Genomic DNA, 22,251 nt, shown 5'->3' with positions numbered 1-22,251 from the left:
AGTTAAGGCTCATCTTCTTTCGTAGGTCAAGAAATGCAAGAAGACATAGCCAAGTACAAGGAATGTAGCGGCCCAGCCGATCAAATAGCTTACATCCTTCCAGTAAGCAGAGACCTCGAAACCAAAGGTACTCAAAATAACAGCACCTGGGACTTCAATAGAGAGTCCGTACTTCTTCTCCTTTAATATCAAATCCTTCACTTCGTTGATTGCAAGTGCTTCATAGGCGTAGTGGAAAAGAGAGATCCACTGCAACCATTTGGTTTGTACCTTGAGGTCTTCGCTGTTGATGAAAAGACCGGCAAACAACATCGAGAAGAGAAGGATTAAAACGGCCAGAATAGTGGACGTGCCAGGATCCTTGATCAAGATACCCACAATCAACACTTCTGACGCAATGGCAACGTTGAACACAACGAGCACCAAAAGAGCCTTGAGGAAACCGTTGTGTTCCATTGTCAACCCACAAGTGGGTACAAAATGCTTAGCAAGATGATGGGTGGCAACACACGCAATGGGATGATGTCACACAACACTTTACTAACGTAGTAACTGAATGGGTTGTAGTAGTTGTTCGCTCTCTCACGAATGAAGATGATTCTTTCCTCTGCGAATGAGTGCAATCCAGTCAAGGAAGAGAAACCAAACAACGCCAAAACGAAGAAGAACAAACCCAATCTGTTTTGGAACCCACTTATGTCATTAGAAACCTTGTAGTAAAGCGAACCACAGAAAAGACCAACAAGCAAAGACAAGACATAGTTTGTGAGAAGCAACTTCGGGTTTCTGTACAAGTTCTTGAACGTTCTAGAGCTCAAGACTGTAAACTGCGTGAACAACGATGCCTTCTTCAAAAGATGATGCAGCACGTCGAGAGCTGCAGAGCTTTGTTTGGACTCTTCAATCTCCTGTTTGAGCTCTATAGCGAGCACAGACTCATTAAATGTTTGAGGCAACTTTTTATGAAGCTGAATTAATTTATCACCATTATCACGCTGCGCTAAGGGCTGGAAGTTGTATTCATCGCGATGAGTAGCATAGTGCTCCCACTCAGCGGTTTCATCCACGTCGGTATTTTCGGGTTTGTGAATGCCGCATGAACATCCTCCTCAGTATCGGGAACCCGCACAACCTTCTTATGATCCATTGTGATGTCAATAAGGTAATCAGCAATGTTGTAGCCTGGGGACATCTGTAGCCATGTTTCGAAAAGAAGTCGTTTGCCTTGATGAGGTCTCCGGAGTAGATCAAATCACCTTCACTGAGCAACAAAAGCTTGTGGAACAATGAGACAATGTTGGACCTTGGTTGGTGAATAGTGAACACAATTGTTCTGTTGTAATTTTTTGCCAACTTGACGAGACAGTCAACAACATTTCTAGCATTATAAGCATCAAGACCAGAGGTTGGTTCGTCCAAGAATAATATAGATGGAGAGGTGACAAGTTCGCAAGCAATCGAAACTCTTCTCTTCTCACCACCCGAGATTCCTCTATTGAAATCAGAACCAACAACCCTGTCCTTGATATTGAGAATTCTCAACTCGTTCAAGACCTCAATGACTCTTGAAATCTTAGAATGCAAAGGCATGATTTTAGGGAGTCTCAATAAGGCACTGTTGAGGACAGTCTCGTATACAGTTAGCGTAGGAATCAAATGATCTTCCTGATCCACAAAGCCCACAATCTTTCTGTAATCATGACGATCAAGCACCTGGCCGTTCACAAAGATTTCTCCAGACGTTTTACCACTCTTGCGTTTACCTGCCAAAATATCGAGAAGAGTAGTCTTACCAGCACCTGACCCACCCATGATGGCGAGACATTCACCTGGATTGACCAAACCGTAGATGCTATTCAAAACTTGAGAACCACCACCAAGATGATAAGAGACGTCCTTGAAGGATAAAGTAGTGGGCGTGAAGTTCTCATTCAATGGATTGAAATCATTGTCATCATCATAGCCCAGCAAAGAGCCAGTCTTGAAAAGCGGGCTGTTCTTAATATGGTAAATCGAGGTAATTATAGCGACTCCAACAACTGCAACTACTGCTGCAATGGTGAAGAGATTGTACCAAGTGAACTTGCTGCGGTCAGGAAGGTCATATCCTGGAATTTCACTCTTGTGGACACATTCGCCTGCTTTACACTTGATCATGATATACGGATCACCAAACACCGATGAAATTAATCCATTCATGCTAGGTTCGGAGAAACGACACTCTCCACCGGTAATGTCACAAGTGAAGTCACCTGGACCCTTGATAGTTTTTTCAAGGAACTCTGAGATATCGATTGAGCCAGATTTGCCACAGAGCATTCGCCCAGGCAAACACTCGCAAGCCACATTGTCACAGTTGTAGCGGGTTGTATTTGACTCAAGGTCGTAATCAAACTTGCACAGACTCAAGTCACAAAAGAAAGATTCGACCTCATCAATCCAGAATTGGAAATCGCAAGTATTGTTCTTCTTGTCACATCTAAAGGTAGCTTGGGGATCTCACCCTCTAAAATCTTGATAATCTTGGGATTGGTCACATTGCACATCTGGTGAATCTCGTTGATGACAACTCCTCGCTGGTAACAAACTCCCTTGAGGCCCTCGGGCATAAAAGCATCACAGACAGAATCATCTGTACATATGTTACAGTTAATTCCGTCCCAGCCATCGTCACACGAACATGAGGTCTCGTTGCCTCGAGGTGGTCTTTTTGAATTATCTCTGGCAAGAGAGCCACACAAAGGCTCTGAGCAGTCCAGACCACCAAAGCCTTCGTGACACTCACACATACCCGTGAACGTATTACACTTCGAGAATTGAGCACACCGGTGATTAGGTAGATTGCAATTGAAACATGGCGGACAGTCTTTATCTTTGTCCTCTTCACCAAACTCCTTCACCTCAAAAAGATTGTTAACAATGGCATTTTGCTGAAACTTATCGAAAGAGTCTTCTAAGTACCAGGACTTTGGTCCAAGTGGCTCCTTTGCTAACGCCCCAGTTAGATAAGCGAGAGCTGGGAGAAGCGACAAAAGTTTCATGTAAGTTTCGCTTTATTTCAATGAATGATGGGATATATGTTCGAAATTATGGAATTCTAGTGTGTATGGTAAAGAAGTGGCGAATGTCTCACCTTGATAGATAGATACCCAGAGCAATTTAGAATAAGTAGGTAACCGGTCCTCTGTGCAGTATACACACTCCTTTATCAGTCGGGAATACCAACCTTATTTCGCAGCCAATCCAGAATCACTCAGGGATCTCCCTTTTGAGAGGCTCGATGTAGGTCTCCTTAAGCTCGTCCTTCACAAACACCATATAATAAGGTGTGGCTGTGTTACCTTCTGCAAAATTAAGCACCTCCAGCGCCGGCACCTCGGTCACACTATCGTCGTTATACTTTCTGAATATGTTCCTCTTGAGGTCCTTGATGTAGACCCAGTAGTGGCCATATGAAGCTTCGCCACGATGAATGAAAATGGCAAAAAGTGTGTATCCAACCTTTTGATAATCATCAAATTGGTTGCTGGATTTCTCTTGTAAGACTTTGATCTCGTCATGGATGGACTGAAGCTTGCCCTTGAACTCCGTGATTTGGTCACCAATGGCCTCAATGGTTTCAGGCTTGATGGATAACTCCGGGAACGTAGACAACTTTGTCTCGAGAAATTTTTTCGTGGCCTGGAGAGAGTCAATCGCAGAAAGCTTGGTTTCGGGGTCAACTTGCAAAAGGGCATCTTTCTCCTCCAGCAATTTCTTGATCTCTGTCTTCCACTCGTACACTTGCAGTCTCTTTCTTTTAAGCTCCTCATCGTCAGTGTCGAGATAGCGGTCCAAGTAAATGGTCTCTTTAAACGGTATGACCTCCAAAGACTTGTACGCCATGAGTCTTTCTCTGTCGAAAAGGACTCTCTGGACATGAAATTGCAAAATCTCAGGTAGTTCTGTTATAGTCGTAGACTTTTTGACTTGACCTTCCTCTAGGTTCATGATGTCCTCGATGAAATAATTATCGAGAGCATCGTATATATCTTTTGGATGATCACTGACGTTGATGATCAAACTAAAGAATCTTTCAAATGAGCTTCTTGGTGTTGCATTTGTTCCTTCTTCAAGTGGAGTGATGGTCTGTTTCGTCTTGCCACAGAATAATTGCTTGACCAAATCATACTGTTCACCATCGTCGTCAATCTTGGTTGGTTCAAGCGCAGTCTCGATTTGAAAAGTCACATTTTCGATACATTCAGTCACATCTTGCTGCCTTCCGATTTCAATTGTACTCTCCATTTGGTCAGTACTGATGCTCATAATCTTCTTCTGAGGTTTCTCATCTGCTGCATCTTCGGATTCTAATGGAGCTTTTGAGGACTCATCTTCCTTGATCGATAATTCTTCAACGCTCAGAAGTTTGGTGTCGTTCTTCTCTTCCTCTGAGAGGTCAAGTAGATTGTCGTCTGAGGCTTGCTGATTTTTAGAGGCTGGCTCATTCTCTTTGTCGGACATATCGACATCATCAATCAGTCTTTGATCACTGAATGGGCGTGGCTCGACATCCATATCCGATGAGAGGATCTCGTCAGCTTTAGCTGTTGCCGACTCATCCTTGAATTCAACGCTTTGGGATAAAGGCAAAAATGAGAGATATGCCAATTCTTTGCTTGGTTGGACACAGCGACTTCTCGTAGTGATCATCTCCAGAAAAAGGCTTTGGAGTCTAAAGACAAACTGGCCCGACCTTTCAAGCTCAGACTGTTCCACATCACGTCCACCAACTCTCCGTTTCTTTACCTTTAAGCTCTCAAGGTTGGTATCATCAAACGAAAGGATGGTCTCGCGCAACGGCTTAATGCAAAAGTAATACTGGAGCAAAGAATTCAAATAACAGGTATTACCAATGTTGTCCAAACCTGCTGGCCAGTTCTCTGGTGGCAACAACGAAGAGTCGATTTTGCCATTTCTTAAGAAGCTTGCCAAAATGTCCAGCTTCTTTATTTCCGCCAAGGTTCGTAGACTTGCTCTGAGGTTCATAAAAGCGCCGACGTCACCGACTTCAGATGTTGCCATCTTGTCCTGGAATTTGGCAGTAATCTCAAAGTCGTTCGTTTGTCTATCAGAATCCAAAAACTCAAGCGCTTCGTCAACACTCAACTGTGGCTCTTCCTGAGATAAGTCGGGAGACTTGAGCTCGATATAGTTCATGAGAATGTAACTTTTTCTGCTGATAGCGATGGAAAGTAAGCATTTTTTGAGGAACCGTATTTCTTGTGACTCAGTGTTAAAGTTCACAGACTGGAGAACTTCATCTAAGCGGAATTCGTAAGCAGTAACAACCACGTCATCTTCGGTGAGCTCCTCAATTCTCAATTCTTCAAGAGCGATCTGAGCAGGTATGAGCTCTTTGTCGAGAAATTTAATCAACTCAGGGCTATGCTTGATGGTAGCAATTATCCTCAACTGCTTGTTGTAGTATGTGTAATTCTTGTGGTCATTTTTGCAAGCTTGCTTGTACATGCCAATGACAACTTCGTCGTCAACGTTGTCCTCCACAGATACTCCCTCGATACCAATTGACTTTAAAGCATCCTTGTATTCCGAGAAGCCATACATTAGGCCCTTATTGTATTGGTTCTGGTAATAGGATTGTAACCGGCTACCCGCTCTAGAAGACCGGAATGCCAATAAGTTCTTGAACGAGTCAACATAATAGAGCTTGTTAGAAGGATCCGACGAAACAGTGTTCTCGAAGCAACGAATGATCAACTCATCTTGGTAGAACGTAAACGAACTCAACGCCACAAAGAAGGAGAACTTATCAGAGCTATCTTGCCTAAACGATGTCACAGATGAGTACTTATCGACCTCGCCAAGAGCAGTGAATGCCCGTGACATGGAGTCGTTATATGAGAATTGTCTGTCAAAGTCGTTTGGCAGCGAGGTCCGGAGAAGTTTTCCGATAAAAAGAAGCTCATAGGCTTTTCGAATGAAACTTTCACGAAGGACTGGGTCCTTAGCGAGGTTCGGAGGAACAAAAAGCTGTTCCTCTTCATTTAACGTGAAGCCCAATTTGTCAAAAAGCAAGGAAGTGTCCAACTTTGCATCGAGAGCAGACTTCATTCTAGGTATAGTTTGGAGTGGTTGGTCCTCAGGCAACACGATTGGACCCTTGAGCACCTTTATGAGAGTTTGGATGCAATGAATGGGATCGAATTTGGTGACTTGGGCAGACGGCGACTCAGGAAACTCCTTGATCTTTTCTGCAAAACGCTCATTGACCACATTCACGTCGGTCATGGCATGCAGCTCGTCATTGGTGAATTCTGGATGGAAGACAGTGACTCTCAAGATGTGATTATGCGGTGTGTTGGCAGATTTATAAAAAACATCATCCACGATGGAATCAGCTGCCAATTTGTCTTCGCCTAAGGATTCAAAGTCGTCTGGCGAGACTTGTTCACGCAGAAGAACATGGTACTCGTGTTTATCGATTGAGAATACGGGAGGTCTATTCTGTTCAAGAATAGCCAATCGGAAGTGGAAGATCTCGTGTGAAATCTTCCTTACCAAGAGACCACGAATTACCGTAACAGATAAGGACTTCTCTGGTAGATCGACCTTGTGGAAAGCTGGAACGTACTCCACGGCATTATTCAAGATAAGCGGCTCAAAGTGGTCATTTTCCGTCACAAGAACCAGCAGAAGCTGTTTGGCGTAATCAGCCGGCTTCGACGATAATAAAGATGCTGCTTTACAGTCCCTGAGTGCCAGCAGCAGTTTAAGCTGGAAGAACCTCGGGGTGTATTTGAGATCACTAAAGATCCTGTTTGACGTTTTAAAAGGCGCTTTCTTCAAGACATCTCTTGGAAGCAGCGTCGCCACGTGCTGGATGTTGTCGTTTTCCGTGAAAAACAGCGTTTCTGTGGTTTCAGTCGAGGATCTAGTAGCAAACTGTCCGTTGGCAAATGGGTTGCTTGACTTGTAATTGGACTGATTTTGAGCCGCAGGGGGTTTGGACTCGGCACTAGTGGAGGCCTCGGGCTGTGCCGGGCGCATATCAGGAGAATTGGATTCCATTGGCCGGATATCACAAAACGTGGAGTTGGTTGATTGCCTGGTGATGCTTCGCTAATGCAGGATCCACAAGAGGAACCCAGGTGGTGCTCAAAGTGGGGATGGCTTGAAGAGGAGAAAAGGAAGGAGTATGATTTGATCCAGGAGTTAACCTAAAAGAATGCTGGAATTTGGATTTTCAACGCCACCTTGGTTTCTGGGGCAACAATGCAAGCAGCACTTGCGCACATACTAGAGACTACGGAATCTAAAGAGTCCAAAGATGCGGAAATAACTAATTGGTATTTATGACACATTTCAATTTAACAGCTAATAGCGCCATAGAGAATGCTCTCTCCATAACTCAAGGTTAAAAAATGTACACCATTACCGTACTGGTTGTGGGGCCTGTTCGCAGAACCCCTGCCTCGCATTTGCAACCACAACCACCCATACTATCCAACCACACAGATCAAATCTTTTCATGGTATAAAAATCCACCTCCAAAACCACTCCCAATTATCATATTCACCGAATCCATGTTACCTCCAATCCACTGCACACAAACATAACCGACTCGGTGTCCAGCACAGTGCCTGCACCATCTGCATCGCTCGCTAAGTTCATTCTTCACCATGGCTACTCCTCCTCAATTCGACCTAGAAAAAATCAGAGCAGAGTCCGATGGCTCGTACACAGGCATGGCTCGTACCATGTTTGACCAGGCCGTCGTCAACAATCCATATTTCGCTGCTGGCGGTGGCCTTATGCTTTTGGGTACTGGTCTAGCTTTGGCCAGACTGGGTATCGTCAGATCCTCGGGCTTTCTTTATAGACAGCTTCTCGTGGACCTCGAGATCCCTTCCAAGGATAAGCTGTACTTGTGGTTTTTGGAGTGGATGTCCCAGTACAAGCACCGGTCGCTGAGACACTTGTCCGTTGAAACCAACTATGTTCAGCACGACAACGGCGCTGTCACGACGAAATTCTCCTTGGTTCCGGGCCCTGGAAAGCACTTGATCAAGTACAAAGGCGCCTACATGCTTGTCAACAGAGAACGTTCTGGAAAGCTCTTGGATATGACCTCAGGAACGCCTTTCGAAACCGTCACCTTGACCACCTTGTACAGCGATAGACATGTTTTCCTGGACTTGCTAGCAGAGGCCAAGAAAATGGCCCTCAAGGCTCAGGAGGGCAAAACCGTCTTGTACACGGCATGGGGCCCGAGTGGCGTCCCTTTGGCCAGCCTCGTAAGAAAAGAATGCTTGGTTCGGTCGTTTTAGACGATGGCGTGAGTGAGCTCATAGTGAACGACGTCAAGGACTTTTTGAGCTCGGGCGAGTGGTACCACCAACGAGGCATCCCTTATAGAAGAGGCTATTTGCTCTATGGACCGCCAGGAAGCGGTAAAACCTCGTACATCCAGGCCTTGGCTGGTGAGCTCGACTACAACATCTGTGTGTTGAACCTCTCCGAGGGCCATTTGACTGACGACAGACTCAACCACCTCATGAACCACATCCCCAATCGCTCCATCTTGCTTCTTGAAGACATTGACGCTGCGTTCAACAAACGTGCACAGACAAACGAACAAGGCTACCAGTCTGGGGTGACCTTCTCGGGACTCTTGAACGCCTTGGACGGCGTTGTCTCTGCAGAAGAGTGCATCACCTTCATGACCACAAACCATCCAGAAAGGCTAGATCCCGCTTTGCTCAGACCAGGCCGTGTGGACTTCAAGGTGATGGTCAACAACGCTACAGAGCAGCAGGTGAGGCGGATGTTCTTGCGTTTCTACGAGGACGAAAAAGAGCTTTGCGAGAAGTTCGTCCAGAAATTCCGGGAGCTAGAGCTTGTGGGCAAGGTCAGCACGGCCCAGCTCCAGGGCTTGTTTGTGTACAACAAGAAGGACGCTCAGGCTGCGTACGCCATGATCGACACGTTGAAAAACCCTAATAGTGTATTCTGATCCCTTGTATATAGTTGCATCCGAAATAATAACACATAGAAGAAAGTAAACGGGCGCCTAGCCCGGTAGTACCGCATCAATTCCTCGTGTTTGGCTTCTAGCAGCCGCTCAGACATGTCCTCTTCACTCATCAACTTGCTGAGGTAGTCCATGTAGACAAGATAAACCAACGTGTCTGTGTTGTCGTTGGCTATGGGCATGTCGGTTTTGCTTTTGAGCACCCGCTTGAACCGGCTCTGGGGTACTGTGCAGATCCAGGCATGGGATGTGGAGTTGGTGAAGATGCAAATTGTGTTTTTATTTGCGCGCAGACCCTGAGTAGCGAACCGACCAAAGTATGGGCAGCCCCATAAAAAGAGGAATTGGAAAATGTCCAAATTTCACGAACAATGCAATTGACAGTCAATTGCAAACCAACATATTGCCTATCCGGAATGGTCAGGCAGACTCCGTAGACATTGTCACTAAGTCTGTAGAACCACTCAGCTCTGAGATCCCTCGGTCTTGAGCTTCTTAGCCTTCAGGTCGTCGTCAGAAAGCAAATCGGAGAGCCTTCCTGAAGCGCTTCTCTTGATCAGCTTGTCGAGCTCCTGGACAGAAGGAAGCACGCTCTTGCCTTCAAAAGGCGTCAGCGGTATACTGGGAGCTGGAGAAGGCGCTTTAGAAGGAACAGAAGTGACCATTGGGTTCAGCGTGTAGGTTTTGGGGAGAACGTGACCGGGCGAGATGGGCCTCTTGTCGTCGTTCAAAAGCGCAGTTGTAGAATGCCTCTGCTGGGGTGAAAAACTCTGCGGCATGTTCTTATCGAGAATAGGCAAAGAAACCGTTCTCTGCTGCCCCGTATCATTACGCATATAGGGCTGGTAGAGCAGCGGAGCGGCCTGCTGGTTCACCTTGGGCTGGTACTGCTGGACATGGGGAGGGGCCCTGGCGTCTTTCTGGTTGGAAAGCGGGCTGGACGATTTGAGCTCATCGGGGCCCTTCAACGCCTTGGTTTGAAGCGGGTCCATAAGGACAGAAAAGTGGCGGTTCTGGTGGCCGTCCTCGCCGAGTTTGAAATGACGAAAGCCGTTTTCGCCGTTGTTGTACAAGGAATAGTTTGGGTTTAGAGGGTAGCGCTGGGGCACAATGTTGGAGGAAGGTGGTTCCTCTGCCGAGCCGTTCTGGCCATTTTGAGGTTGTCCGTTCTGGCCATTCACCGAAGGCTGTTTCTCCTGCTGTGGGTTTCTCAAAACGAGTTTGCTTCGGAACGCAGCCAAGTTTTCCAGTCGTAGCTCATCTTTATCCAAAATATCAAGAAGCTGCACCATATCGTCCTGGCTCTGCTGCTGGGCGGCACAGACGGTGTCGTATTTCTGCAGAAGGTCGTCGAAGCTGGCCCGGAGCGTTGTAATTGCCGTCAGCATCTCGATCAACTTCAAGTTGATCAGCTGGTCCACAGCCAAAGCGGTCTGGTTCGATGGCTGCCGCAGCTGGGACTGAGAAACATACGACAGCGGCGTGGGGATAGGATGGTCAGGATAAGGTGGAGAGCTTGGGCTCACAGGCACTGGCATCGTCACCGAGTGTGGGAAACCTGGATAAGGATGCATGGGGTAGTAGACCAGGCCAGGCGGATTCAGAGGATGGCCATTGGGCAGCGAAGGCGTATGTGGTTTTTGCGCCAGCAGCTGCTTCCACAGCTGTTGATAAAGGGAACGGTGGTACTGCTGCTTGGAAGCTGGGTCCGGGGTCTCCGAGTCTGAATCGTTGCTTGTTGCTGGGTTCAGCGTGGGCGGGAGCAGCTTCAAATTGACGATTTCCTTCGGAGTGCTCATGACCTTCGACAGCTTACGTTTGATGAGGCGGAGCAGCTCCACGTCTCCCTTTCGGAACTGATTAGCGGCGTGTCTGAATTCCCAGCGGGTCTGACCACTCAGCGTGCCCTTTTCGTCGCTGTGGAACGAGTCGTTCACCTTGTGGAAGCCGTACATGTTGAGCTGGCGGATGAAACTGGCGATGTTGGTGTGTTTGAAGTACTGGGCCAAAACGTTGGAGAATTCTTCGCCCGGATAGAGACAGAAGCTATCGTGGGAAGGCAGCCACCAGATGAGATGCGAGAGGCTCAGGTCCTCCAACATGTCGTAGAGCTTGTGGATAAACACGGTCTGGGTCTTGGGACCCGGGATTTTGGCATCTTCGAGCGGAGGATTCTGTGGATTCATTTTTTCGTCCGTGTTCTCCTGGGGTAGAAGGTCAGGTTGTGGCTGGTGAGGGTGGTGTGGCTGGTGCCGCAAGTCGTTATTGTTGGCGGACTCGCCAGGGGTGGGCAAGGCCATGGAACCGAGTGGATAAGGAATTTTTGGTTGTTTTGGGAGTTTTTTCTGGAGGTGTTTCTCGAGGCTCGTTTCCTAGGAAGCGAAGCAGGGAGCGGTGGTGGGGCAAGGGCGGTGAGGCTCGAACTAAGGGCTCCGACCGCAGCAGGCAAAAAAGGGAAAAATAAAAAAAAAAAACGAGAAAGAAGGGCCGTGAACGAGGGGGGCCTGTGGCAGGGGAAAATGTGGAGTGGTTGGTGAGAATGAAAATTGAGTAGAAGCAGGACGAGAAGAGGTGAGGGTCTTCTGCTACACATCCAGTGACCACCCCAGCCATTGTTCCCGTGAATGGAATGTGTGGAGGGGAGAGGCGAGGAGGCAGAAAGAATGGGGGTGGGATAATAGGAAATTTAACGAAATTGCAAAAGTGTAAAAAAAAGTTTGGTTTTATCGATGGATCTCCAACACCCGGTGAAATCTGGCGGGCCGCTAGTCAACGGCGCCTAGAAACGCGGCAGGACCGCCTCGGCTGGAGACCAGGACGAGAGCCAAGGAGGCCATAACCGTCGCCGTTTGCGAGAAAAAGGCAAGAAATCGGAACAATCTGGAAACCCGAATCGAGAAGTGAAGAAAACCACAGAATTGCAGACAAAGAGAAGAGGGCCTGGGAGAAGGAACAGGCGGTTGGATACAATAGGGGAAGAATTCAGGGCAGCGTTGGAGGGTGCATTTCGGGGGACAGACCCGGCCGGCGGCAGAAAAAAATAGAAGCTGGCACAGAAAAAATACATGAAATAATTTCGTAATGTCCGAAGAATGGAGAGTGCGGCAGGCCAGCGGCGGGCCAGAGGCAGGCTTGGTGAATTTGATGGAATTAGCTGATTGGTGATGGGGCTGATTAGGAGTTGTGGGTGCCAGTGATCAGAAGCCGAGAAACCGACTTTGAAGTTTACAGTAAGAGGCCGCCAGGCAAATTGCAGATTGTCTTTTCTGTGCTCTTGTCGAGCCTTGTTGCGAATTTTTAGTCCTTCCTTGTTGGGCCGTTGTTCCTTCGCCGCGGGCATGTTCGATTGTTCCGCTCGAGCTATTTGGGCCGATTAGGCAGGTGCCCAGGACGGCACAGGACACAATGCCGTATCAAGAGAGCTAAAGTGTAGCGTAAATCCGGTTACGACGTAGACGAGCCTTGGCCTGGAGTCAGCAGAACCTTTTGTTTTGTCTTGTCACTTTTCATCTTGTGCTTTTTTTTGTGCTTTTTTTTTGTGCTTTTCATCCTGAGCTTTTCATCCTGTGCTTTTTGTGTACATTTTCTAGGACGCCGTTGGTGGACTGGCGCCACTTCCAAGCCTCGTCAGCGCCCGACTAACCGCTGCGAAAACGTAACCTAGCGACGACGGCTGCAACGTGCGTTTGGTGAAATCAGACGAAAAACGCACGGGCGCAGATTTTCAGAACAAACAAACACCAGCACCGTCAGGCCTGGCGGCCTCGAATCGGAGATTTTTACTCAAACCGGCCAGCTGCTTGCTCGCTAAAATGATGTCACAGGGCAGTCGAAGGCAGAGTGGAGCAAGGTGAAGCAAAAAAAAGAACAGTGTCGAAGCTTAAGATGAAGCAAAAAAGACAACTTGTCAAAAAAACTTCTTGTCAAAAGCTCACCACCAAGGCTCCGCAAAAGCTCATCACCAGAGTGCCTCCGTGGGGAACTGCATGGTCTGGTTTTCCGCGGACCAGGCGAGGTGGGGCCTCAGCTTTTCCATTTTTCTTTTCGTGCTCGTTTTGTGTAACCGGGCCCATTGCTTCCATGAACTGCACGCCGCCTATCCTCACCGCCTGCCTGCCGCTGCCACCCTGCCACCAAGAATTGTCTGATCTTCAGGCGTCACCGCACGTCCGATCGCATTGTCGCAACCACCCTTCTTGACGGCGACAACCATCTACCTTTTCTTTTCTTCTTCCTCTTCTTCTTCTTCTTATTCGTCTACTTCATCTTCTTCCACTTCTGCTGTCATTTTTAAAACCTTCCTCCGTCAGCCTCTGCCCACGTCAGTGGTTGTCTTGGCTGCCGTTTTGTGTGATTTCATCTCCCTCTGGGGCTCCTTATCCGGCTCCTCGGCGCGGCCGCATTCCTGCTAGCACAATGGGCCGTACCGGGGGCTTCCAGAAAGCTCGCCGTTCCGCGGTAGCAACCCACCCCAACTTGCACCGCCAGAGCGTTATTGTTGGCTTGTTCGCTGCAATCCCCGGCTTCTGCATTTTGAAATGATTATCTTGTTTTTTCTTTTGGCTTTTATAGCCGACGTATTTGTAATTTGTTGGCTGTCGGCTTATTCCGTCGGAATCCCCCAGGCCCCATTCGCCTTTGTCTCCTCGCCTTTGCCTCATGCTCGCCGCCCCAGGGGCAGTTTCAGCGGCCTATGGCGCCCGCGCCATTCCAACTACTCAATAATTCCAAAACCAGGTGACTCACAACCACTGAAACAGCGACCCGAAGACGTTCCTTGGAGGCTCTCTTAATTCACAAATCAATTTTATCACTCTTTAATTCTTTATTCTTTTTCTTTCCATCAAATATTTTTGGAAATGCAAACCCCCCCTGCCGACATCTCCCACTTCCAGCCTATGATGGGCATTTTTTTCTAATCTGCTTTCTTTTGATGTCTCCTTGCTTTGTGGTTGCTAATGCCTGGGCATTCCTCAGCCCGCACGGTTTCCTTGTTCTCTGCCTTCTTTTGTGGCCCATTTCTTTTTTCCGTACACCTTTTTTTTTTCTTTTTTCGCTGCCTCAGTCACTTCCTTCTCTTAACCCTGTGCCTCGCCCTCGCCCTTTTTTTCCTCCACCTACTTCTTCCAACGCATCCCCCAAACACCCATCCTGTTTTAATCCACTTTTTTTTTTATCACCCCCGTTTTTTCCAGACGCCCACCCCTCCCTGCTAATCGTGCTGCCTGGATGAACTCCCAGCTCAACAACTCAAACGAAAACCAGGACCTGGTCTTCCAGGAAACCGACACCTTCCGGCCGGTCTTCTTCGATTCCAGCGCCAAACGAAACTCCTCCCTGGCCTCCTCCGACCCGGCCAAAAGAGCAAGACTTGACGCCTCCGTCATCGCCCCCAAGGACAGGCAACAGGACCCCATCCAGCCCAACCCGCTGCCCCTGGCCTCGTCCCCAGGCAAACTGTCAAACCCAGGCCCCATCCTCAACCAGCACAGACCATCCCTCCATCATCGCCACCTCCTCCTCCAACACCACCTCCTTTCCCAGCCTTCGCTGCCCACCCCTGACCAGCAACACGCCTCGGCTGCTGACCAAGGAGACGTGGATGTGGACGTGGACATGGACCAGGACAAGTCCTCCAAAAAGCAACCCGCCACGCCCCAGCTGCTGACTCCCAAGTTGCCGCTGCTGCTGGTCAAGGCTGCTCAGCGCTCCGCCCACCGTTCGGCTAAGAAAGCCGTCAGAGCGCTGCCGGTGGCATCCCAGGGATCCAAAGCTCCAAAGTTTGTCAGACGTTTCCGCTCACGCTCCCTCCCCATCATCAACTACACCTCCCGCTCCCAGTTGTTCCAGCATCATGTGCTCCAACGCGTGCCCCACCAGCAGCTCCTGTCGGCCGCCTCCTCCCAAAACTCGTCCTTTTTTCTGCAACCGACTGCCCCTGCCTCCCTGCACTACCATTCCCCTGCCACCCCGTCGCTTCCACCCATCAACTTGCAGCTGTTGAAGGAGATCGATCTTCACGAAATTTTGAAGAATCCTCAGTTGAGACACGACATTCTCTTTGACCCTCAGTTGCAGTTCCGCCCCAACTTGGACGGCGAGCGCGGCAGACGGAAGAAGACCATCATCGAGAAGTACTGGACTGAGATCGAAGCAGAGTGCAAGCAGTTCTTTGCCGGCACCGTTAAGCCTAACTCCGTCAAACTCCCTCGTTTGCCTGTTCTTTTCACCACCTTGAGAGACATTTTGTTGTCGCTCCTTCCGGTTAAGGACCGCGCTCCTGTGAACGAAATCATGGACATTGACCTTCTCGTCCAGCAGTTGTCCCATGGCTCTTTTGACTTTGTCGCCATGGCCAAGTGGCTCGGAGAGGTGTTCAAGTCCCACTGCGCCCCTATGAGAGACCAGTGGGTGTCTGACATGATTGCCAAGTTCCAGCAGTCCTTTGAGGAGAACTCGGTCGAAAAGCTCGTGCAGGGTTTGAGAACGATTTTCTTCATCTTGGAGGCTATGAAATTGGACGTGGCTAACCATCAAATCAGAATCTTGAGACCCGTTTTGATTGAAACTGCCAACGAATTTGAGAAGGACTACTTTGACCAGCTTATTAACCACTGCAAGATTGACATCACCGATTCTTTGAAGTGGTACTACAGAAACTACCACAAGAAGAGCGACATTGCCAAGCTGTTGAACAAGGAAAATATGCTGGATGCCGAACAGAGCAAGGCTATCATCGTTTCCGCCATCATCGACTTGCTTTCATGCCGCAACATGGCCACGGAATTCCCTCTGACTTTGACGTTCGACCACACCAGATTGGTTTTGTTGAGAGCTGACGTTAGACAGTTGGTCTGTGTCCAGTTGTGTGTTGTGTTATACAAGCAGCTTCTTCATAACTACCTGCCCGCTGCTGCTTACAGAGCTACCAGCTACAAACCTGAGAATCTTACAAAGGTCCAAGAGGAGATCTTGGCCATTGTTACTGACGACAACGGCAATGTGAAGTGGACGAGAAACGTCCAGGCGATTGCCTTACAGCTAGTCAAGAATGTCGTCACCAACCCATTGACAGGAAAGCAGGTTACCAACAACTTGCCTCAGTCGATGGTGGATTTCAGTTACAACTGGTTGATCAAGCAAATCCAGCCAAACTCGGACGTCTATGGCCTCATGGAAGACAAGATCTTCAAGGAGCTCTTGACTGAGATTGTTGTCAATCTCAACTTTGACGGTGCCATAACTGCTAGCAGTTTGAGCAACGATTTGAAGCTGAGCTCTGCGGGCAAGAGCAAGAAATCTGATCTGGAAATGGTTAGCATTGCATCGAGAATTTCTACGTTGGTTAAGTTCCACTGGAGCGTGTTTGGCGAGTACTACACTAATTATGTGAAAAACGACAAGGCCAGTCTTTGAACAAGCATCATCGAGCAGCAGTAACAAGCGACCCCTTATTACCAAACAATTTTTTAACGACACATTTGCATGCCATGTGTTACGCCACATGGTCACCCCCCATTCATTACTACCACATTATGACGAGGCCCAACACTAGGCCACCTTTATATTTTTTTTCTTCAGAGATATTTTTGTTTTGCTGCTTACTTCAATTACAAGGGACAATAACCATTTGCATATAGGAAAAATGATAATTTAAGAGAATAGATATATTTCAGTAAAGTAGCCTGATTTTCAGCGGAATGTCGTCTCGTGCTGGTTGTTCAAACCTTAATGAGGATCTCCCCATTCGGAAATCGAAAAGGTCATCTCCGGGTTTTTGGTCGACAATCACGTCTTGCCAAGCTGTCCGGAATTTCCGTTTAAACGTTATTATCGTCGTGGAGGAGCATTTTCCTATTTGGCAACATCAGACGAGCAACTCTCACGGCGGTTAAACTTAGTCAAACTAAAGGACCCTTATCTAGTGAAAAATCAGCAAGAATCGTATGACGTCAGCTTGCCAGCGGCCTCACGGTAGATATTTGCAGGTTGGTCCGGCCTAGGCCTTGGTTAAGGTCTTTGTGCTTATTGTAGTGACTGTGGTGATGGTGTTGCAGCCGTGTGATGGGGGTGACGTAAGTGGGGGATATGAGTGAACTGAAGGTTTGAAAAACGCAAGGGAAACAATTTGCGGACAATCATGAATGTTGCTTGACCTTTTGGGCATTTAGCGGTATTCCGTTGGTGTGACAGGGTTCTGGATGGTCTGGTTGGGTAGATTGCACAGCAATTTGAAGAAGTAGATAACGAGTTCGTGAGTTTCTTTTGATGGTGAGGATGATGTGACGTTTGGTGTGATGCTTGAAGCGACGTGATGTAATGCTTCTGCTCTATTGGTCGTTCGTTGGCTATCGGTTGTTCATGGAAAGCAAGGTCAACTCACGATGCATGGACAACTGAAGACGTTCGTGATGATACTGAACGGCCTCTTTCACAGAAAATACATGAATTTCCCTCCAAATCAACCACTCACGCAACGATCAACTCCAAACCGTTCATCGAACAATTCACCGAGTGAAGCTTCAACAAATACCTCGCCCGTGCCTCCACAGCCAGATACAGCCTGTTGCCCTCCACGACCCGCTGGTACATAAGCTCAGCTAAATCCCTGTCTTTCACAACCACACTCAGTTCTCGATATGGCTCTCTCTCTCCATAGTGAAAGGCCACATTCAAATTGTACGGCTTTCCACCACTGACAAACAGCAAATTGAGCACACAAGTGTGGGTCGACGCAACCAAGGTATTTGGCGAAGGCACATAGTCGTCCAAGAGCCCCAGGTCCCACAAGTTCCTTGTGAATGCCCTCCCTATAGCCACCATGGGGTCCTCAGAAGGCTCCAAGTGGGCGACAGTGTCGTTGACGCCTATCAGCTGTACATGAGTGAGCCAGGGGATTTTTCCGTTTTTGTCGTATTTCACCGATTTGCAGGCGTAGCCTTTGGCGATCCGAATCGTTTCTTCCATGATCTGGCTTAATTTCGTGGAGTAGGTGGATTTCGCAGCCAGGGCCCAAACAAGCGCTGAGCAGGCGCCGCAGCCCTCTGATCCCCAGGTTTGGGGATCCCAGGTTTCGGGCAAGTTTCAAGGGCGAAGCGGTAATTGCACTTCTTCGGATTTACTTGAAATCGGCTTTTTCCTTCAAACCGGCTTTTTTTTTCAAATGGGCTTTTCAAATCGATTCTCTGTTTCACTTCGTATCACCGTTCCACAAAGATGGGCTACCTGGCGTAACTGTAAGGCGGCAGCGTAACTGTTCGAGGCATAATACGGCATCGGGCTGAGTTCTCGAATTACGGCCAGTTTTAGGCACTGGCGCCTCGGCAGCAGCGCTGGAAATAATGATCAATCTGCGGCTGCGTCGTTTCAGCTACCTGTTTCAGGAGCCTTGCGGTCAGCAACCAGGGCGGGATCCCAAGGCACTCTTCTTTCAAAAATTTCCACAAAGGAAGACTTCTTTCCAGTCTTCCAAAATCTCTTCACAAACATCACGTTTCACTATTTTCGAATCTTGTACCACCGCATGGTCTGGTGTCTGATGCCTGCTCGACAAATTCCTGCCTCACAAATCGTAAATCCCTCATCTCGCTGCTTCCTCTGCGGCTGCACCGAGCCTCGCAACCACTGTTTGCAGCCAATTCCAGCCCCCAAAAGTCCGCATGAATACATATTTGTTGAGACGGAATATTTCAAAATTGCTGATTTTCAAATTTGACTGTCCTTCCGGAACATTCTCGGTTATCGTGGAGAAACCTAGGGGTGCTAGGGGTGTTGCAATGCACGGAGCCGCTGCAACGCCTTCTCGGCATATCCCTGGGTATGCTAGCGGAGCATCAAGCCGTCAGCGGAAGCCGAGCCCGCCGAGAATAGCCAGTTAGAAGATCGCCAGTTAGAAATTTTTCAAGTCGGCTAAACCCCGATTGGAGAGTTCTTAGATGGGCTACAGACTTTTCAGATCCCAGTGAGACATGCATCGATGAGATGCCCTTTTGTGTACATGCCAGTGGCTGGATATCGCCTTTTGACGCTGTTGATGCATTGCCGGCTACACTCAACTTGATCTCATATGCTATTACGTATTATCTTTCGTTCAGTGGGTCGATGTCCGTTGATGCCTATCGGCTCCTTCGTCGTACTCTTTCGTCAATGTTCCCAGATCTCTTTTCCCTCTTCAACTCCCTACTTCTCGTTGGCCTCCTCCGTCTCGGCCGTCTCCGTTCTCGACAGCTCGTCTCCGTCCTCGCTGAACGCTGCCGTCTCAACCGTCCCTGGCGTCAGAGCCAGCCCCAGCCGCCGGGACGCCTCCCTTCTCTTCCTCAGCCTCCGCTTCTTCTGGCTCTTGGTGAGCGCCTGCTCGCTGCTCAGCTCTTCGGAGTTCTCCCCGGTTTCGGCCTCCTCCGGCTCCTCAGGCTCCTCCTTGATGGTCGCCACACGGGGCTCGGGCGATTCTCTGAGGTACCGCATGAAGTTGTAGCCGTCGTCGTCTTCGTAGGAATGCTCCGCTCCACCCTCACTAAAGTCGACCTTGCCTCGTTGAACCCGCTTAGGCTCGTTCTGGACAAGATCGGACACCAAAAGCTCTCTGGGCTCCTCTTTGACTTTGACGGGCAGCTTTGGGGGCTCAGGCTTTACAAGCGCCTCAACTTTGGGCAAAACGGGAGCCTCTAGGTTGGGAAGCTGGGCCTTCAACTCCTCCATCTTGGCTTTGGTCTTTTCGAGCTCCTCCTGAATTGCCTCTTCCAATGGCGGCGGCGTGAGCACCTTGCTGACAACACTGATATTGAGCCCTGTGAACCAGCCAACAATGACTCCTGTGACGGCAGCGATGATCACGTAGTGGAGAAGGTGCAATGCAAAGAACGCAACGTGTGGAATGGAGTGGAACACCAATTGCAAAAGCAGGCCTTCCACAGAAACAGTCTGGTCATAATCCACATCAACAGCCGTGAGAACAGGCGTAAGTGGAAGGTATACCAACCCAAAGAGGGTGATTCTGAGCATGAGCAAGAGCGGCACCACGATGGTGTGTTTCACCACGAGCCACACACTTAAAACAATGTAGTAAAGAACATGAGTGACTGGAAACAACACCACTCTCAATGCTAGCTTGCCAGCAAAAACAGCCTGTTCTTGGTAGTCCATGGCATCAAGGTCCGCTGGAAGGTACACCTTGGCCGACTGGAATGCTAAGGTGGAAGGAACCACCAAGATGTAGTTTATAGCGAGCCAGGATGCATAAAATATGTAGTAGCAGACATGGGTGAACGGAAATAGGGCGATTCTGCCTGCTAGGGCAGCGTATTCCTGGATCACTGGGTTCATGGTAGTAGGTGGTATAAGCGCAGCATGTGCAGAAAGCGGCTGCGCAGGAATGGTTGCAAAATGGAAGGACGTGAATGAAAATGGGAAGCTATTGAAAAGTGTATAGTGGGATTGGAGAATTAGGAAATGAAATAAAAAGGCAACAAAAATTCAAGCAGTTTGGCAGTGAATCTGAAGAACTAGCAAGCTGTGATGGCTCATAATGGGAGGATGGTGTAGAATTATTACGACTTCATTGCATTGATATCGGAGGAATATTTGTTTCTTACAGACTGGGCTGGAAGAATAGGATAGTTTCGAAAGGAGCTCACGCAAAGCAAATTGTTTGGTTTTCCCTTTTATCGATGCCGCCAACAACAACGTTTTCTACGAATATTCTTCAAAATTACTGTATTTCATTGCACTTCACTGTTGCAAAAAAGTTAAAGACTCGCAGCCGAGGAAAAAATCACCCCATTTTGGATCAGCGGTGTTCTCAAACTGGAAAATATAAACCGCTAACAATGGACCTCACCGCGAGTTGCGGCTGCGAAATCGCTCGATGCCATTCAAGCACAAGCTCGACCAATAAGATATCGCTAAGCGTGTTCGCCTTATGAAGATGTAAGTTGATCATTTTTGAATTGCTGATTTCGTAAATATCGCGATATAGCCGTTTTTTAGTTGTCTGGGACGAAAAGGTGGATGTAGACTAAGCATACAAGGCCCACCTAGCAGCGTCTGAAGACGGCAGAAGCAGCAACAATGAAGCAGAGTCAGCATGTAAATTAACGTCTGGAATCCAAATATCATAATGGAGGTGATTTTTCCGTTGTGGACTTGAAAGCTGCCTGCGAGATCGCCAAGGACTCATATGTCACTCCAGTCCCACCGACTATAACAACCGAATTGAAGGCCACTTTAAGTAATTTATACTGTAACCACAAATAACAAACATCTTCCTCAATCGCTCAATTCCTTTCCCTCGCCTCCTCTCCTTCGTCTCCACTTTGTGTTACTGGTTCTGGCAATACTACTGGCTCCTGCACTGACCAAACACCAATCACTACTTCTTCCCATGTCCCACAGAGTGCCTTCGTCGTTCGACGGCACAGACTCCAATGATGAAGAGTATGTTTGAAGATTCTTTTTTCTTTGCTTGTGCTAACCCCAGTGAAATGGATATTCTTCAGAGAATGATCTTCCGTTGCAAGCAGCAGCCTTTGGTTCCTATAGGAACGTTGCTCACAACGGGAGCGATCATTCTTGCCACCAAGTCCATCAGACAAGGCAGACAAGCCGACACTCAGAAGTACTTCAGATACAGAGTCGGTTTCCAGGGCTTCACCTTGTTGGCTTTGGTTTTCGGTGGCTGGTACTACCAGGCTGAAAGTAAGGCTCAGAAGCAGTCTCGCGAGGAGAAGCTTCGTGAAAAAGCCAAGTTGAGAGAGAGGATGTGGATCGAGGAGTTGGAAAGAAGAGACCAGGTGATCCAAGACAGAAAGAAGAGGTTGGAGGAGTCTCGTAAGGAGTTGTTACAGGTGGCCAGTGAGGGTTTCCAGCAGGAAGCTGACAAGGCTTTGAACTCTCAGGAGAGAGACTCCTTCCCTGACGGCAACTCCGTGGCACCTCCCTCAAAGAACTGAACTTCATGTACATAAGACAACGATTGACGATTATCATTAGTTATAGGCATCTCTATGGTTTTCGAACGAGGCACGGTGGCGCTCTGGCCTGGCGCTCTCTGAGGTAGTATTCCCTCTCCACCCGGTGCATCATGGGGAACTCAGGCTGGAACTCACGCCTCTCCTTGTACCTGATGTGGCTCTGAAGCATCCGGAGCCTATCCATTGGCGACGACATGGCAAGCAGTGTGGTAGAGGGCAGTAGATGGATCAAGGGTGCAGATTTAGCAA

At 48.4% G+C, this 22,251-nt stretch overlaps 8 protein-coding genes across 8 annotated transcripts; 3 read left to right on the top strand and 5 right to left on the bottom strand. All coding sequences in view use genetic code 12, as the record gives it.

Annotated features, from left to right (window-relative positions):
- Positions 1 to 9: 9 nt before the first annotated feature.
- ADP1 (putative ATP-dependent permease) lies at positions 10 to 3,041 on the bottom strand (the record flags this gene model as incomplete). Its single annotated transcript, XM_025480818.1, has 4 exons — positions 10 to 483; positions 510 to 1,000; positions 1,191 to 2,430; positions 2,478 to 3,041. 4 exons carry the CDS (start codon positions 3,039 to 3,041, stop codon positions 10 to 12), a joined length of 2,769 nt encoding a protein of 922 aa, XP_025335118.1.
- A 208-nt stretch (positions 3,042 to 3,249) lies between these two features.
- On the bottom strand, positions 3,250 to 7,071 carry CXQ87_002302 (ubiquitin-specific protease; the record flags this gene model as incomplete). The annotated part of the gene is made up of 1 exon (XM_025480817.1): positions 3,250 to 7,071. One exon carries the CDS (start codon positions 7,069 to 7,071, stop codon positions 3,250 to 3,252), a length of 3,822 nt encoding a protein of 1,273 aa, XP_025335117.1.
- A 611-nt stretch (positions 7,072 to 7,682) lies between these two features.
- CXQ87_002301 (bifunctional AAA family ATPase chaperone/translocase) lies at positions 7,683 to 9,016 on the top strand (the record flags this gene model as incomplete). The annotated part of the gene is made up of 2 exons (XM_025480816.1): positions 7,683 to 8,249; positions 8,276 to 9,016. The coding sequence occupies 2 exons, from the start codon at positions 7,683 to 7,685 to the stop codon at positions 9,014 to 9,016; spliced, it is 1,308 nt and encodes a 435-aa protein (XP_025335116.1).
- A 482-nt stretch (positions 9,017 to 9,498) lies between these two features.
- On the bottom strand, positions 9,499 to 11,334 carry SFL1 (Sfl1p; the record flags this gene model as incomplete). Its single annotated transcript, XM_025480815.1, has 1 exon — positions 9,499 to 11,334. The coding sequence occupies one exon, from the start codon at positions 11,332 to 11,334 to the stop codon at positions 9,499 to 9,501; it is 1,836 nt and encodes a 611-aa protein (XP_025335115.1).
- Positions 11,335 to 14,263: 2,929 nt separating this feature from the next.
- Positions 14,264 to 16,450, top strand: SOK1 (Sok1p; the record flags this gene model as incomplete). Its single annotated transcript, XM_025480814.1, has 1 exon — positions 14,264 to 16,450. One exon carries the CDS (start codon positions 14,264 to 14,266, stop codon positions 16,448 to 16,450), a length of 2,187 nt encoding a protein of 728 aa, XP_025335114.1.
- A 1,053-nt stretch (positions 16,451 to 17,503) lies between these two features.
- CXQ87_002298 (uncharacterized protein) lies at positions 17,504 to 18,001 on the bottom strand (the record flags this gene model as incomplete). Its single annotated transcript, XM_025480813.1, has 1 exon — positions 17,504 to 18,001. The coding sequence occupies one exon, from the start codon at positions 17,999 to 18,001 to the stop codon at positions 17,504 to 17,506; it is 498 nt and encodes a 165-aa protein (XP_025335113.1).
- A 1,212-nt stretch (positions 18,002 to 19,213) lies between these two features.
- Positions 19,214 to 20,356, bottom strand: CXQ87_002297 (uncharacterized protein; the record flags this gene model as incomplete). Its single annotated transcript, XM_025480812.1, has 1 exon — positions 19,214 to 20,356. The coding sequence occupies one exon, from the start codon at positions 20,354 to 20,356 to the stop codon at positions 19,214 to 19,216; it is 1,143 nt and encodes a 380-aa protein (XP_025335112.1).
- A 1,057-nt stretch (positions 20,357 to 21,413) lies between these two features.
- On the top strand, positions 21,414 to 21,981 carry CXQ87_002296 (uncharacterized protein; the record flags this gene model as incomplete). Its single annotated transcript, XM_025480811.1, has 2 exons — positions 21,414 to 21,466; positions 21,510 to 21,981. The coding sequence occupies 2 exons, from the start codon at positions 21,414 to 21,416 to the stop codon at positions 21,979 to 21,981; spliced, it is 525 nt and encodes a 174-aa protein (XP_025335111.1).
- Positions 21,982 to 22,251: the final 270 nt, after the last annotated feature.

This window comes from Candidozyma duobushaemuli (genome assembly GCF_002926085.2).
Source record: "Candidozyma duobushaemuli strain B09383 chromosome Unknown B_B09383, whole genome shotgun sequence".
Classification (NCBI taxonomy): Eukaryota; Fungi; Ascomycota; class Pichiomycetes; order Serinales; family Metschnikowiaceae; genus Candidozyma; species Candidozyma duobushaemuli.
This window is presented reverse-complemented; position numbering and strand designations above follow the sequence as displayed.